Raw genomic sequence first — 16,231 nt, 5'->3', positions numbered from 1 at the left:
CAGCACCTGTCCGTCACTCTTCTCGCCGCCGGAACCCTTCTTCCTTCCCAGAGCCCATTGGCCACGGCTCCGTGCTTGCCCCGCCCCCGGTGGCCGCCGGGTTCCCAGGAGAGGCTGCTGGATCTGTGCGGCGTGGGCGGGACCAGGCTGCAGAGCGCGGGCGCGGCGACCACCGGAGAGGCCTGGGCGCGGCGTCCGGCTCCCGCCCGGGGAGACATGGGCCGCTGGGCTGCAGCTCTCACGCTCGCCTTAGCCTTGAAGGCGACGGGACCCGCGCCTGCCCTCTAGTCTTGGCCGGCGCATCCGTCCATTACACTTTGCCCCGGCCCTACAAGCCTCCGGACCCAGCCTCCACCACCCGTGTCCGAGTCCCTTAGACCGAGTATATCCTGGGCAAAGCCGGGCGGTCCAATCCCCCCCCTCTCCTCCACTCCCACCCCCGCCTACACCTCGGGCTTCGACCCGCTAGCCGATCCGGAACCCCAGGCTCGCGACCTCGGTTTCCGGCCGGCACAAGCGCCCGGCAGTCCCAGCCCACGGAAGCGAGGTCGGACGGCCGAGACTCGGCTGGACCGGAGATGGCGCCGCCGGCGGGCGGAGCGGCGGCGGCCTCGGAGCCGGGTTCGTCCACGGTGCTGCAGGCCGTGCACGCCGTCGTGAGGCCGCTGACCGCCGGGCCAGACGCTGAGGCGCAGCTACGGAGGCTGCAGCTGAGCGCAGACCCCGAGCGGCCCGGGCGCTTCCGGCTGGAGCTGCTGGGCGCGGGGCCCGGGGCGGTGAGTGGGGGCGGCCAGGCCCCTCCGCTTGTCCCTGGAGTTCCCCATAGCAGGCCACCTTCCTCGCTTCCGTCTCCTCCTCTGTAAACGGGGATAATGGTGGCACTCACGTTTATAGGACTACTGTGCGGTTTCGTAAGAGAAGCCTTAAAGCGCTTAGGACCGCGCAGTGGCCCATCCCTGCTACCTGGTGCCTTCGGTCCCATGTAGCATGTGCTTGCGGGGAGGCATGAACTTGGCCTCTCCCGTCCCCAGGTCAGCTTGGAGTGGCCTTTGGAGTCCGTCTCCTACACCGTCCGAGGTCCCAGCCAGCACGAGCTGCAGCCTCCACCCGGAGGGCCTGGCACCCTAAGCCTGCACTTCCTCAACCCTCAGGAAGCCCAGCGGTGGGCAGCCCTGGTTCGAGGGGCCACGGCGGAGGGACAGAATGGTCAGTGCCATGGAGCAAAGGTTCATGTGGTTGGCCAGGGGCTGTGCTGGGAGAGCGGGAGTAGCCCTGGCCCCTCGGGCTTGGATGGGGAAGGTAGTGGGGAAAGCTGGGCCCACTGGACCTACTGCTGGCCTTCCGGGAAGGCTCCCAGGAGGAAATGGGGAAAGGGACGGGCCCAGAGCCGGGGGCTGGAGTACCAGACCAGTGTGGAGGGCGGAGCAAGCAGGCCCAGGACCTGGGAAAAGTATTCAGTGGGAGAGTGACAGGCTCGGCTTGAGCTCCTAAAGGTTGGCATTCGTAGGGTGTGGTGCAGACAGGGCTGGAGAGAAGGATGTTTCCGGAGATGCTTAGGGGATGGAGTTTTGTGGGTGTTTAACTAGAAGAGTTAGTGGTTGAGACATAAAGACTGGGTCCAGAGAGGAGTCCTGTTTGGGAGAGCATGAAGGTGGCCCCGTTTTTATAATCGGGGGAGGGGGAGGGGGCAGGGTTAACCGAGGTCAGCAGGAGAGAAGAGGCAGCTGGAAGAGCCCAGAGGCATCCAAGAGCTGCCAGAGGGGCGGGAAGAAAGCCACACAGCGTGGCGTGGCGTGGCGTGGCGTGCTGCAGCCCGGCAGCAGTGTTTGCAGAGGAAGGGGAGCTTTCTCATGTCTGTCACCAGGAGGTTCCCTGGAACCGTCCTGGCCTCAGCACTCCCTTAGGCTTTGGAGATGGAGCATGAATAAAACTTCAAGTTCCTGCTCTTGCACAGCTTTTGGTTCTAGAGGGGAGGCAGATATAAATGAGGAAATAGAATTGTCAGGTGAGAGGGAGGCGGTGAAGGTGGCACCCCTGTGGCCAGAGAGCAGTGGGCATATAGGCCTTGAGGCAAGAGCATGCATTGAGGAAGGCCAGGCTGGTGCTGGGTGCTTGGGAGCCCTGCTTATTTCAGTGGGCAGAGAGCTCAGAATTCTGAGGGCCTGAGCTGCCTCAAATCAGGCGGGCTGGGCTTTACGTGGAGGGACGAGGGAGAGACGGAGCAGCCAGCTCTATAAGGACACCCGGGGCAGAGTGCCTGAGAGGCTTTGTTTGGGATGGGAGAAGTCTGAGATGTGCTGATGGTAGAGGAAGGAGGGGATGGAGGTGCCTGAGGGCACCAAGGGGGGGCCAAGCTGACTGCAGGGCTCCTCTGCACCTGCTTCGATTCTCCTGAGTCGGGAATATCCCTGGCTGGCTGAGAGGGCCTGTGGAGGCCAAGAGAAGTCTAGCCTCCGTGGAGAAGGGCCCTGGGGGGACCAGATGGCAGAGGGTCCAGAGGCTCCAGAGCACAAGTGCAGCTCCAGCTCTGAGAGGAGTCAGCAGGGACCCTTGGAAAGGCCAAGGCTTGAGGGAAGGCCCGGCTGAAAGTGTGGCCAAGGCAGAGCCCTGGCAGAGCTGAGGCAAGGAGGGAGGAGGCACGGGTCCCGGACACCTGATAGCAGAGGGCAGAGGCCCAGGTGAGAGGCTGATCTCGGGAGACCATCTGCTCACCCCACATCTTCCCTCCTAGGCGGTGACAATCTGTCTCCAGCCCTGGGCCCAGACACCTGTCCTGTTTCCCCGCCCAGCCCCCCCGAAGTGCCCACACTCAAGGCCCCCAAGATGGATGTTCCCTCAAGTTCTGGAGACTTGATGGAGAAAGGTAAAGGCAGGTGGCCAAAGGGGGTGGGGCAAGCAGCCATGCCCAGCTGAGATGGTGCACTCTCTCCTGTAGAAGAGCTGGCAGGGCGCCTGGCACAGGCTATTGAGGATGGAGATGAGAAGGGGGCAGCCCAGGCCGCAGCCATCCTGGCCCAGCGTCACGTGGCCCTCAGTGTCCAGCTCCAGGAGAGCTGCTACCCTCCTGGCCCCATCAGGTGAGACCTGGGACTTTGTCCTCCCCCACCCTCCCTGCACCCATCATCCTCTGAGCCGAAATTGTGGCCCAGGCTACAGGTCACAGTGGAAGATGCTTCGTCCTCTGCCCACGTCTCACTTCAGGTCCACCCCCACTGCACCGTCTCGGCCCTCCAGGAGCAGGTGAGCACAGGGTCCGGGAGCCCCTCTGCAGGCAGGGACCCTGGGGACACTGCCTGGCCCTGACGCTCTGCTCCAGGTCTTCTCGGAGTTTGGCTTCCCGCCAGCTGTGCAGCGCTGGGTCATCGGCAAGTGCCTGTGCGTGCCCGAGCGCAGCCTCGCCTCCTATGGGGTCTGGCAGGACAGGGACCCCGCTTTCCTCTACTTGCTCTCAGCCCCTCGAGAAGCTCCAGGTCAGTCAGTTGGGGTGAGGAAGGTGGGGTACAGCTGACAAGGCCCTGAGCCCCCCCACTTCCACCATAGGACGCAGCCCTCAGTGCCCCCAGAAGATGGATGGGGAACTAGGCCGCCTGTTTTCTCAGACATTGGGGCTGCCCCGCGCGCCTCAGCCAGCCAGCTCCAGCCTCCCCAACCCCCTTCAGGTAGGCAGGAGCCAGGTGAGGCGGGCCTGGGTGGCTGTGGGCATCGGAAGGAAGGGGTCAGCAACTACTGTCCCTCCTCCTCAGCCCGGCTGGCCCTGCCCTTCCTGCACCTTCATCAACGCCCCGAGTCGGCCTGGCTGTGAGATGTGTAGCACCCAGAGGCCCTGTGCTTGGGACCCCCTTCCTGCAGCCTCTACCCAGCAGTCGCCCATGGTAGTAGAGGAGGGGGAGGGGTGGGATGGGGAGGGCAGCAGAACAGCAAAATGACCGTCTTCCCCCCACCCCCAGGTCACAAGGAGAGAGGACGGTCCTTCCCTTCCAGGCCCGAGGTCCCTGGATGCCCTCTTGAACCTCTCAGGGGACCTCCATTGACTGTTCCCTGGTGACAGATCCAAAGATGGGGGGAGGGGCCACGAGCCAAAGTCATTAAAGATTCTTCTGAGCCAGCTGAGTGCCCCCTCTTTGTGTGGACTAGGCAGCGGGGAGGAGGCAGAGCAGGCACAGCTCCACCCAGGAAGCTTGGCCGAGAGAGGGGCAGAGTCTGTCTCAGCAGGGCTGCCCAGCTGGGTCCAGTAAGCTACACAAGAACTTACTTGGACCCAAGTCCCGTGCGTCCTACAGGCATGGTGCTGAGACATTTTCATACAGAGAAGCTTGCAGAGCCTACACCCCACCCCAACTGCTGACCACTGGGCTAGGGCCCGCTATGAGCACCCCCTCAGCCACCATGCCTCCCCTCAGCCACCAGAGCCCCTCAGGCATGCACCCTTTCCCTTCTCCCTCTCCGCTCTCTGCCCTCCCAGTTGGCCACCACTCCTTAGGGCTGCTCCAGCCAGGATGCCTCCAATTCCCTTCCGGGACAGGAGAAACTTGGGAGCCCTGAGCCAGAGCCCTGTGCTGCTGCTGCAGCAACATGTCCATGGCCCTCCTGCCACTGACAGACCCACTGCAGCCCCCTCCTCAGCTGCCTGTTAACTGCCAGGAGCTCTGCACTCCCCGAGCCCCCCAGCATGATCCTTTCTCAGGGGACCCCTCTGGCTGTGCAGCCAAGAGACCAGAGCGCGCTGTGGGGGTGCCTTGCTTATCTCTGTTTCCTAAGCAGAGGTGAGAGCTGTCTCCCTCTCCCAGACTTGCCCAGCCCAACAGAACAGCTCCCTCAGCTCCTCCTGCAGGCCAAGCCCCTCCCTTTGGAATGTGGCCAAGGGCTCCCTTCAAATGGTTCAACACTGACACTTGGCTGGGTTCTCTGCAGATCCCTGGGCCATGGCCAGCCAGGCCCTTTCACCTCTGTGGCCAGGTGCTCCCTGCCCCAACGAGAGCTGCCACCTTCTCTAACAGATCTCTGCTTCCTGTCCCACATCCAGAATGGAGGGCACCCCCGCCCGCAGTCAGTGCCACACTGCACGAGACATTCCTGGGAGCTCCGAGGGAAAAGGTCTTCCTCAGAGTCTCCTGCTAACTGCACTCGTCACACAATAGCCCAAGTGTGTCTATTGAGAAACTTAATTTATTTCCATGATAGAAGCTGAAGGCTCTGGAGCTCCAGCCCGGCCTCCTGCCCCCTCCCCTTGTGTCCCAGAGAAGGGGGCTTGGCCAAAGGGCCAGCTGGGGTTTGAAGAGACCCAGTGGCTTCTTGGCTTGAAGGCCCATTCAAACAGGATGGCAAGCAGACCTTGAGCAGGGTCACTTGGGTGGACGATATGCCAGCTTCCGGCTCTTCAGTACTGACCACTTGTGCCGCTTCATGGCGTAGAGCAGAGGCAACAGCAAGCCCATCATCATCAACATCTGAGGATGAGACAGGCTCAGAGAAGGCAGGCAGAAAGGACCTGCCCAGCTCCCAGCCCCTCTCTCTGCCAGGCCCACGGTGCCCCCCTGCCCGATCCTTTCACCTTGAGCCCCATGCGTTTCCGATGGTCATGCTCTGGCTCGGATGCCCAGCGCAGGAAGGTACACACGTCCTTAGCTACCTGGGACATGGTAGCTGGGGTACCTGGGCCAAGGACAAGTGGTGAGGCTACCCTTGGGGCCCCTGCCCAACCTAGGATAGCCCCCAGAGCACCCCTTCCATGGTGGATGGGTCCCTGCCCAAGGCTTCAAAAGGGATGGGACCCCCTCAGGACACAATGGCCTGAGCTGGACAGGGCAGTGAAGGCTGCCCACAAGCCTCAGACATGCACACAGTGTCCCAACCAAGGAGGACCCAGAGGGGAAAGTAGGCCCCAGGGTGCCTACCCTCAGGGTAGGGACCTCACCATCATCAAACTCCAAGACCTCGTCGTAGATGGGAGGAGCCATGCCGATGGACTGGCCAGGGAAGTAGGGGTTGAAGTAGAGGCCTTCTCGCAGCGACACCCCGGTGGGCGGCTCACAGTAGCCGGTGAGCAGGGAGAAGACGTAGTCTTCACCGCCGTGTCTAGGACCAAAGCCACGCCTCCTCAGCCTCTGGCCTGCGCTGGGCCTCCCTCCCTCCCACCAGCCCCTGCAGGAAGCCCGCGCACCTCGCTCGCACGATATAGCTGAGGTCCGGGGGTACTGCCCCATTGTTGGCCGCTCTGGCAGCCTCAGGGTTGGGGTACGGTCTGGGAAAGTAGTCAGACAGCTTTCCCGGCCGCATGAACATCTCCCCGTCATCATTGGGGCCGTCCTGAATCTCCACCTGCCACGGAGAGCACCATCACACCCCTGCCCTGTCCTCCACAGGGGGAGCCCGACCCCTGGGCCCCCAGGCACCCCACCTCTTCAGCCAGGGCTTTAGCTTCGCTCTCGGTGTAGCACACGCCCACCAGGTGGCGGTAAGCCACGTAGTCCATGCTGTGGCAGGAGGAGCACACCTGCTTGTACACCTGGAAGCCCCTCCGGATGCTAAAGAGAGGAGAAGGGTTAGTGGAGCCCGGACCCCACCCTCCCACACACACTCTCACCCCCCCCCCCCCCCCAGCCAAAGCCGCACACCTGGTGTGGTCCAGGGAGGAGAGGAGGCCGCGGTGAGACCACGGGTAGCTGGGGGGGTGCAGCTCCAGGTCGCTGGCACTAACGGCCGTATGCAGAGCCACAGCCAGCCCTGCACCCCCGGCCGCCAGCATGCCCAGCGCCGACAGCATCACTTTCCGGCCCCGGGACTGACCAGACTTCGACGACAAGAACACTGCCTGCAAGAGCCGCGCTCAGGGCCTGCCAGGACACCGCCCGTCCCCACCTGGGCTCCGAATCCCATTCATCGCTCAGCACGGGCCGCCTCCTTGGGGCCACCCAAAGACCGCACCGACCCGCGGACCCCTCGACCGGGAGTCCCCCGAGGACGGGGTGTGAGGCCGGGGATCACGCCCAATGCACAGGGGTGCAGGGGCAGGCCAAGGTCACCGCAGCGGCCGAGGTCAGGCTGAGGTCACTTCAGGAGCCGGCCCCGTGCGGAAGGCGCGAGCCCGCCGGGCCTGGACGCGCCCCCAGGGGGAGCCCTCAGCCCCGACCCCGCAGCGAGCCCGCCCGCCACCCCCACGCTCCGCACGCGGCGCCGCGGCGGTTCGGAGGAGGGGGCGCCCGGCCCTTCATCAACGCCCCGGAGGCACCGAGGTCAGCAGGCAGCGGAGGGCCGGCAGGGCGCCGGTGGCCGAGGCCGCTCCCCGCCGGCTGGCCCGCGCCCGGAGCCTCCCCGCCGTGACCTTCAGGGCTGGGGGCCGCGCGGCGGCCGGCCCGGGCCAGCGCTCACCTGAGGCGTCCGCAGCGGGAGCTGCCCGGGCCGCGCGCCGCACAGCAGGCCCCGGGCCCGCGCCCCGGGCAGCCCCGCACCCCGCGGGCCCAGCACCGCCCCGCGAAGCGAAACCGCCGCCGCCGCCGCCATCTTGGCCTCTGCAGCGCGGCCGCCGCTCCCGACGGCCCCTGCGGCACCACAGGAGTTCAAAGCTCGCGAGACGCGGTGCAGGGGCGGGGCTTTAGGCCGTCAGTCCGGGCCCAGGCGCAGCCGGGTCCCGTGCAGGGAGCCCGCGGTGGGCGGCGCTGTCGCGTCTCCCTGTGGCCGTGATAACGGACAAATCTGGGCTCCGGGCTCGGCCGAGAGGCGCCCCCAAGGCCCGCACCACCCCGTCTAGAGCCCACGGCGTCTCCTCGGCCACCGCGCGCGCTTATCCGTGCAGGTCCGCGCCGGGCGCGGGGGCGGGCGGAGGGCCCTGCTCCCGGGGGAGCCTCGGTCACCTGCCGCTGTAGGGCGGAGGGACGTGTCCGAAGTACTGGTTCCGGAGAAAACCGACCTTGGTGAGAAGTCACCGCACTGCCACAGTTCCGAAGGGAAGTGCTCAGGGTTTTATATTTATTCATCCTTTTTATAACTGACCCACATTTTTACCACTTGACTTTTCTTAAAAACAACAACAAAAAAAACAAGTGACGGTGAAAATAAAAAATAAATAAAAATGTATTTTTTAGCTCTAGCTGGTTTTGCTCAGTGGATAGAGTGTCAGCCTGGATTGAAAGGTCCCGGGTTCGATTCTGGTCAGAGCACATGCCCAGGTTTTGGACTCCATCCCCAGTGGGGGCGTGCAGAAGGCAGCCGATCAATGATTCTCTCATCATTAATGTTTCTATCTCTCTCCATCTTTGAAATCAATAAAAAGATATATATATTTTTTTAATGGATTTTTTTTTAAAGTGACTCAGGGTTCTAGCTAGATCTTGGGGACCAGCAGGCCAAAGACAGGCTGGGAGTCACAGTGGGTCTCCAGCGCCCTGGCCCCGCGGGGGGCCCGCCCCCACATGCTCGACCAAGTGCACACGCCCCTCAACAGGGACCAGCAGAGACCTCTCCGGAGAGAGATCCAGAGAAAGCCCCTCCGGGTGCTGGCCCTGGGAGTGTGGCAGCTGAGCCCCCACCGTGGAACCACGGGGTCCACGGGAAGACAAGAATACAGACCCCCCACGGGTGCAGGGCTGGGCGGCTGGGGCTTCCCCCCAGGCCACAAGCAGGAGTTGGCCCTCCAGGTAGCACAGCTCCGCCTCCCTCCAACACGGAGGCCTGTGAGGACTGTGCTCTCCAGCCCTGAGGGGTGCTGGTGGGGCACTTGGGCCCTCCCAGAAGAGGCATTTCCAGCCTGAGATTTCCACGATGATGGACGGGCCAGGGCACCCTTGGCTTTCCGTCCCTCCAGAACGGACACTGGATCCCAGTTCCTTTCAAGGGACTCGGAACAAATAGCAATTCTCTCCCTGCCAACCACCAGTGCCCTCCGCTGGGGGCTGCACCCCTGTGGTCTATTTCTGTGGGGGCTCCTGGGCGGGTGGTCTGGCTCAGCTGAGCAAGATGGGCCAGGTGCTCCTCTCCTCCATCCTAAGCCGCTCACAGCGAGGTCCTGGCCCTGGCTGGGCCCCAGGCCCCACCCCCGGCCTCCTCTGCAGGGCTCCAGCTCCACACCCGAGCCCAATCAGCCCCAGCGCCGACGATGGTGGTGGTGTAAGGTCTGGTGCCTCAGCTCCTATCAGACACCCCCCCTGCTGCCCACGGTTTTCTCTTACCAGCCCTGTGCCCCCACAGCACTGGACGGTGATGCAGAGACCTCTGGGGTTAGCAAAGATGCCGCCCAGTACGGGGACCAGGGCAGTGCCCTCCAGGAGCTGTGCAGGAATGCCAAGCCCTGCAGGCAGAGCTGCTCCCCCACGGGCCCTGGAGCCCACAGACACCAGGTAGTGCGTCAGCTCAAACAAAACACCTGTTTATTTCCTCGGAGGGAGAAGATGGGGTGTTCGGGGAGTTCCTGCCACAGTCTTCCTGCCACAGGGCAGGCAGACATCACTTCCAGAAGAGAACATTCCAGAAGAGCAGCCAGCAGGGGTAGAGGCCCAGCGCTAGCAGCGGGAAGAGCAGGGCGCCGTAGATGTGGTGCTCCAGCACGCCCTGGGCCAGCGCCGCCAGGAAGAGCTGCCAGCCCTCGGCCAGCGACAACGGGGCCTCCTGCAGCTCCCGCCACAGGAACAGGCTGCCCAGGAGCGTGGCTGCTGGACTTGTCAGCACCAGCAGCGCGGCATAGAGCGGCCTGGGGGCAGGAGCAGGGTCAGGGCTCTGAGCTGGGGGCACAGGCAGTAAGCTGGTGTGGAGGGGTATTGTGTGAAGGCATAGTCTGTGGTGAGGGGCACAGGACCTGGGGGAGGCAGGGGAGGGGCACAGGGGATGGGGAGGGCCACAGGGAGGCTGACCAGTACATACCGGGGCCCAGTGGGCTCAGTGAGAGCAGCAGCAGGTACCATGGTGGCGGCCAGCAGGAAGCCCAGGGAGAAGTTGGTGAGGGCGATGCAGGCCAGCTGGAGGGCCAGGTAGATCAGGGCTACCAGCTTCAGTGCCATCCAGCCCCTGTCTGGGGCCTGTGAGCTCACCACACTGAAAGAGAAGGGGCTCAGAGGCAGCTACCTGCATGGCCAGGGCGCCCCTGCACAGCCCACCCGGCCCCGCTCCTCACCGGTGGGCGTTGTGCGGAAGGGCCAGGCCGGCGGCGTAGATGGCCAGCAGCGTCAGCACCACAGCTTCAGCCTCGGCCACAGGGAAGTGCTGGGCGGCCACGTGCTGGCCCAGCACCGGCAGGACGTAGAGGGCCAGGCCCATGGCCTGTGAGATTAGCAGGGGTGCCACGAGGGAAGCCAGCCCCACGCCCTGCAGGGCACACAGGTGGTTGGAGATGGGCCCTGGGGCCAGGTGAGCCCAATAGTCCTCACCACCACCCAACAGCTGGGACGGAGTGACAGCAGTAACCCCACCCCCTTACCCCTGACCCTAGAAGCCCAAACTGAGAGCAAGAGCTGAGGGATGGTCACCTGTGCTGGGGGGAGGGGAGGACTGGGTCCAGAGGCTGCCCCAGCCTCCTTAGGGCCCACTCCAGCCTCATGCAGCTGCATCCACAGTTCCAGGGCGTGGCCTAGTCAAGGACTCTGACGAGAGATGTGACGGGTCTGCCTGGTGGGGACGCAGGGATCCCCCTGCCTCCGTCACCCCGAGGATGAGGGGCTCCCCTGGCCTAGAGTGGGGAGGACCTGAGGGAGGTGGTCACAAGGGGACTGTGGGGGCGCAGAGGATATCTTGAGACCAAGGACCAGGAGCAGGAAGCCGGCAGCAGGCATGTAGAGGCCGATGGAGACGAAGCGGGAGAGGGCGGGGAGCAGGTAGAAGAAGAAGGACTGGTGCAGGCGCTCCAGAAGGTGGTTGAGCTTTCGGAACATGCCCTCCAGAGCCCTGCAGGGGAGCGACAAGGTCAAGGCCGGCCAGGGCCCGGCACCCCCGTTACCCGCCCCCGAGCAGGGAAAGGGAGACCCAGAGCCACTTACTTGCCCACGGCCACCAGGTCATACTTATACTGGCGGAAGCTGTTGATGCCACGCAGGGTGAGAGCCTCCACACGGTAGCGCAGGAAGAGGCCGTGGGGGCCGTGGGGGCGGCCAGAGGCCTGCTGCAGGACCATGAGCAGCAGCGTCTGCAGACCCTGCAGCGGCCCGTCTACCGACGTCCAGTCCTGGGGCTGCAGCTTGGAGGGTTTGGAGACGGTCAGACACCACCCTGCCCGCCACGGGCCCCGCCTCCCCAGGCGGGGGCCCTACCTTGCCCTGCAGGGTGCACAGCAGCCCCCCTTTCTGGCAGAAGGTCTGGAAGAGGTTGAGCAGGTCAAGGTTGGGCAGCTGCCCATTGAGCCCCTCCACGGCCACGTCAAGGCTAGTGACCACATCGCTGTTCAGCTCCAGGGCCATGGCTGCCTGGATGGCCCCGGCCCGGCCCTGCAGAGGGGATGACTGCATGCCTGTGGGAGAGGTGAGTGAGCGGCCCCTGGGGGCTGGTGAGCCGGGGTGGGACCGGGGATAGAGAGAGAGGGCTGGGGAGAGAGCACCCACCGGTGACGTTGACGTCGTGGTAGGCTTCCAGCCAGGCCTCGGTGCCCAGCAGGTCGTGCTCCGTCACCAGGAAGATGATGTCTTTGGCCCAGTAGATCTGCCCTGGGGGCCGGCGGCAGGGTCAGCAGCACCCGAGGCGGTGGCCAAGCCCTCCCTTTCCAGGGGTAGCCCAAGACTCACCCCGGAAGTGGGCGGCCAGTGCCAAAAGCAGCCCCACCGCCTGGCTGTTGGGAGAGTCGGGGCCGCAGGGCACGGTGAGCACCAGAGACTCAGTGCTGGCGGCGCGCGGGGCCCGCAGGATGCCGTACACGTTGGTGCCCGACACCATCTGCAGGCGGGATGGGCGGGGCGGCCTCAGCACCACCGCCCCGAGGTCCCCCGGCCCCGACCCGACCCCCAAGGCGCTCCCTGGTCCCGGGCTCCCCGGCCCCCAGTACGTAGCGCTCGTGGGTCTCATCTGGAAAGGGCAGTGTCCGGGAGAAGCTCTGAGTGTAGACCTCCAGCCCCACGGCCCGCATCGTCCGCTCCAGCCAGGCCACCGGCAGGGCCCTGCGCACAGACACTGCGGTAGGACCTGGCCCCGCGCCCCCGCGCCCCCCGCCCCCGGGCTCCGCCGCTCACCCCAGCTTCCGGCGCTGGGCCGCGAAGTCGCGGGCAAAGGCGCGGGCGCGGTCCCCGCCCGCGAACTGCTCCTCCACCATGGTGGAGCCCATGGCGTTCTCCGACATGTAGGTGCGCTGGGTCAGCGGCGGGAAGGCCAGCGCGAGGAACCAGGCGATGCCCGCCGCGTAGCTCAGCACGCTGCGGGGAGAGGCCGAGAGACGGCGTCAGGGGCCCAGGGGCCCAGGGGCACGGGAGCCCGCCCTCCTCCTCCTCCCGGGCCGAGGGGCGTGTCTGCGGGGCCTGGGAGCGGATCCCGCCCGCAGCCGGAGCAGGGCCGGAGCTCGAACCCCGGCCCTCGGGCCCGCCCTCACCAGAGCGGCGCATTGAGGCGCAGAACAAGGCGGACGAGCGCGCGGCGGCGCACCGGGTCCGACAGGAGGCCCATGGCGGGCGGGGCGGCTCGGGCCGCGTTCCCGCAGCCGCTGGCCGGGCGCCCCTTCCCGCACACACGCCGGCTCCGCGCCGCCCCGCTTCCGGTCTGGGCGGCCCCGCGCGGCCGCGCACGCGCAGTGCCCGCCCCACGCGCCGCCCGCAGAGGGGGCGGGGCCGAGCCGGAGGGGGCGGGGCTCCGGGCCGCAGCGGCCGGCACGGAGGAGGACTGCCCCGCCCAGGCCTGGGAAGGCTGGGCCCGCAAAGGTGCTGGATTAGGCCGGTGCGTGGAAAACCCGAGGCTCTACTAGGCATGGCAGGGCGGATACCGGTGGGTGGGGGGCTTCTGGGGACCGAGGCCAAGGCTTTGGCAGACTCAGGCCTATGGCTGTCGGTCCCAACATGGCGGTGGGTGCCCAAGTGGACTCATCAGGTGAGCCCAGCACTGAGGTCATGGGGGTCAAAGGCCACAGGAAGGTGCAGATAGCACTTCTAGCCAAGACGGGTTTCAGAGAGCTGGGGGCCTCCAGGTCGGGAGGTGCCTGGGATTTTAGGGGAGAAGCAGCCTCTGGGTGTGGGCTGCAGGGCTGGTGCTCAGGCAGGTCTGAGAGCAGGAGGGGGAGGAAGAGGGAAGTGTCTGTCCCACTGAGGGTGGTAGAGCTGAGGAGACAAAGCTCCAGGTGAGAACGTTTGTCTGCTGTGCTTTGGGAGCCCAAGGTCAGTAGGACAGGCTGAGTTCTTAGGGGGAAAGGGGCCATTTAGTGCAAGCCACAGTCCCTGGGATGTGGGACACGGCCCCCAGACCTCCATGGTGGGTAACAGCCAGCTGAGTCTCCCTCAGCCCTTGAGCTCAGGCATCTGCATGGGCCGGGCAAGACAGACCCCATGGCCTAATGGCTGGCTCATTGGCCGCCTTGAACCCTTCTGGGCATAAGCTGCTTTCTCCACCCAGGGACACTCTCCCCCCACCTTCTTCAGGGTCTGAATTCTGAGGCTGTAAGAGGGACGTGGTTCATGTGGGTAAGGCCCCTAGTCACCTCCAGGAGCCAGCACAGGCCAAGCTCGGGGAGAAGGAACTCCTGTGGGGATGGAAGTACGGTGTGTGGATTTTTTTTTTTTTTATAAATATATTTTATTGATTTTGTACAGAGAGGAAGGGAGAGAGATAGAAACATCGATGAGAGGGAGTCATCAATCAGCTGCCTCTTGCACACCCCCTACTGGGGCTGCCTCTTGCACACCCCCTACTGGGGATATGCCCACAACCAAGATACATGCCCTTGACCGGAATCGAACCCGGGACCTTTCAGTTCCCATGCCGACGCTCTATCCATTGAGCCAAACCGGTTTCGGCCGGTGTGTGGATTTTATTCTGGGCACAGGTGGCAGGGTGCTCAGTCCCCCAACAAGACAGAGGCCTCCCGTACATGCTGCCGGACCACTCGGTCCAACAGGGTGTGCACGTCTCGGGCAGCCCGGGCGGCGGCCTCTAGCACCCGCTCCAGGTGGTCCTCGTGCAGCCTGGCATCCATCTCTAGCAGTGCGATCTGGCCTGAGGCTGGCAGCAGGGCCAGGGCCAGCTGGGGGCCACCAGCTGCTTCCTCCACGTGGCTGAGGTCCGCCAGGGCTGTGCCGTCCACAAAGCCCGCTGAGCAGGCGCACACAAAGTCCCGCATCGGAATCCCGGCATCCAGCACCGCCAGCGTGGCTGCGTTCACACAAGCCGCGTAGGTCCCGCCGTCCGCCTGCAGCACCTGCGGGAGCCCCACCACCGAGGCCTAAGTCCCTCAGGCTGCCCACCCTCACGCCCTCCAGCTCCCTCCTCTCCCCAGGGCGAGGCTGCTGCCTGCTCACCTGCACGTAGATGTCGATCTGGGAGCGTGGGTGCAGCTGCGTGAGGATGGCTGCCTCGAAGGTCTGCCGCAACTGCAGGCCCATCTCGCAGGACTTCCGGTCCCCGTGCGGCCGCCGCTTGCGCTCACCAGTGCTGAAGGTTGCGGAGCTGTACTGGCAGTTCACCAGGGCCCTGTCCGGGAGGGCTCGAGACCGGGAGCCCCGGATCTGAGGGAGAAAGGACGAATGAGCCAGGCCCGCTCCTCCCAGCTGACGCCATGCCTTCCTCCGGCCCAGGTCCCAAACCTCGGCCCCCCCCATCAACCTCCAACATCTCTACAAGCGCAACTACGTGACCTCAAAAACAGAGGGCCACGAGAACAATCTGGGCCTTAACTCTCTTAACAAGCCTCCCTGTTTCCGTCCTTGCCTCATCCCCTCCAAACGCGTTTTTCATTTGGGGTCAGTCTGTTTACAAACACCAAGTCTGAATCTGTCTCCTCTATACAGTCACCCCCACCCCCCTCCTCCAAAGGCTTCTCATCAGATAAAATCCGAAATCTTTTCCCTGGTCTACAAAGCCCCGAGATCCTGCTTCCCTGAAACCCCTCAATCTCATTTGGAATTATCCTCCTTCTCCCTCACCAGCAGCCTTTCAGCTCTGCAAAGACGCCCGCCCTGCTTGTCTCCACTCTCTCTGGCCTTTCCCCTCCAAGTTCCCGCCCCCGGAAAGCGGGGCTCCCAGCCGCACGCGTAGGGCCAACACTTCTCCGGTGCCTTTGCTAAACACCGGCGATGAAGCCGGGGTGTGTGTGTATGTGGGGGGGAGGGGGGGCATTTAAAGCCCCAGTGCTTACGGAGCTTATGTCAGTGCGAGACAAAGAGTGAAAAGGAGAAGTGAAACTGGTGTCTGCGGTGACAGGTGCAGAAAAGCAGGGGAGCGTGCGTGCCGCTGCGTGGCTGGAGGGGACAGGACTCCGCACGTGGATAAGGGCGCCTGGGGAGGTGCGGTCCGGACCCGGAAGTCGGAGTAGAGAGCGGAGGCCCAGGGGGCGCGCTGACGCTTGGAGGAAGAGGAGGGGAGGGCGCAGGGGGCAGAGGCCGATGGAGAAGGCAGGGACCCTCGCGCGCATCCCAGGACTCGGGCTTTCCCTCCGATGGAGCCGCGCCCACCCCCGCAGGGCGTCCGGCCCGCGCGGCCCACTCGCCTCGTGCGGCCCGTAGACCACGGCCAGCGCCTTGGTGTTGCCCTGCTCGATGTAGGCCGAGCCGTCGGCCTGCGAGAACACGCCCATCCGCGCCTGGATCTTGCGCAGCTCCCCGGCGCGCCGGCCGTCCACCCGGTAGCCCTGGTCCGACAGGAGCTCTAACCCCGCCATGCCGCCGCGCCGCCGGACCGGCTCCGCCTCCCAGGGAACTCCGGTTCCCAGAGCAGAGACACCCACTCCAGACCCGGCGAGGTCTACCGCTTCCGGCGGTCCGGCTCTCCACTTCCTGCCCCAGAGAACTAAGGTTCCGGGAAACCCTGGTCCCTACTTCCGGCGTCTGAGAACTACAATTCCCGCGGCACCACTTTCCTCACTTCCGTTCCCGGGGAGCTTGGCCAGTTCCGGCTGCAGAGCTGGAGGCTGGCGGGGGCAGAATTCCCCGTTCCCTCGCCGGCCTGGTCGCCCGCGAAGGGCTCGTTCCCCTTCGGGCCTGGGAGTCCCCTCGGCGGTTCGCAGGCGCAAATACAGCTATTCGCCCACGAAACACACGTTCTCTTACCATTTAGTATTTGCCTTTGTTCATTTGAAAATAGACATATGTGCCCTAGCTGGTCTGGCTCAGAGGGTAGAGCTTAGGCC

General features: G+C 64.8%; 4 protein-coding genes across 4 annotated transcripts; 1 reads left to right on the top strand and 3 right to left on the bottom strand.

Annotated features, from left to right (window-relative positions):
- The first annotated feature begins 50 nt into the window (after positions 1-50).
- Positions 51-4,129, top strand: SHARPIN (SHANK associated RH domain interactor). Its single transcript, XM_084907117.1, has 9 exons — positions 51-776; positions 1,032-1,206; positions 2,732-2,863; positions 2,936-3,077; positions 3,150-3,240; positions 3,317-3,470; positions 3,541-3,659; positions 3,744-3,872; positions 3,948-4,129. Exons 1-9 carry the CDS (start codon positions 579-581, stop codon positions 4,029-4,031), a joined length of 1,224 nt encoding a protein of 407 aa, XP_084763243.1. The 5' UTR covers positions 51-578; the 3' UTR covers positions 4,032-4,129.
- Positions 4,130-5,148: 1,019 nt separating this feature from the next.
- CYC1 (cytochrome c1) lies at positions 5,149-7,536 on the bottom strand. The gene is made up of 7 exons (XM_084907119.1): positions 7,369-7,536; positions 6,615-6,811; positions 6,398-6,524; positions 6,161-6,318; positions 5,915-6,075; positions 5,552-5,652; positions 5,149-5,447 (listed from the first exon to the last, which is right to left on the bottom strand). Exons 1-7 carry the CDS (start codon positions 7,498-7,500, stop codon positions 5,343-5,345), a joined length of 981 nt encoding a protein of 326 aa, XP_084763245.1. The 5' UTR covers positions 7,501-7,536; the 3' UTR covers positions 5,149-5,342.
- A 1,809-nt stretch (positions 7,537-9,345) lies between these two features.
- On the bottom strand, positions 9,346-12,671 carry GPAA1 (glycosylphosphatidylinositol anchor attachment 1). The gene is made up of 12 exons (XM_084907235.1): positions 12,494-12,671; positions 12,141-12,320; positions 11,957-12,068; positions 11,700-11,847; positions 11,520-11,621; positions 11,232-11,428; positions 10,962-11,158; positions 10,716-10,869; positions 10,455-10,550; positions 10,103-10,293; positions 9,853-10,023; positions 9,346-9,682 (listed from the first exon to the last, which is right to left on the bottom strand). Exons 1-12 carry the CDS (start codon positions 12,565-12,567, stop codon positions 9,439-9,441), a joined length of 1,866 nt encoding a protein of 621 aa, XP_084763361.1. The 5' UTR covers positions 12,568-12,671; the 3' UTR covers positions 9,346-9,438.
- Positions 12,672-13,905: 1,234 nt separating this feature from the next.
- On the bottom strand, positions 13,906-15,888 carry EXOSC4 (exosome component 4). The gene is made up of 3 exons (XM_084907261.1): positions 15,593-15,888; positions 14,406-14,612; positions 13,906-14,305 (listed from the first exon to the last, which is right to left on the bottom strand). Exons 1-3 carry the CDS (start codon positions 15,761-15,763, stop codon positions 13,946-13,948), a joined length of 738 nt encoding a protein of 245 aa, XP_084763387.1. The 5' UTR covers positions 15,764-15,888; the 3' UTR covers positions 13,906-13,945.
- Positions 15,889-16,231: the final 343 nt, after the last annotated feature.

This window comes from Pipistrellus hanaki, assembly GCF_964339955.1.
Source record: "Pipistrellus hanaki genome assembly, contig: scaffold_41, whole genome shotgun sequence".
Taxonomy (NCBI): domain Eukaryota; kingdom Metazoa; phylum Chordata; class Mammalia; order Chiroptera; family Vespertilionidae; genus Pipistrellus; species Pipistrellus hanaki.
This window is presented reverse-complemented; position numbering and strand designations above follow the sequence as displayed.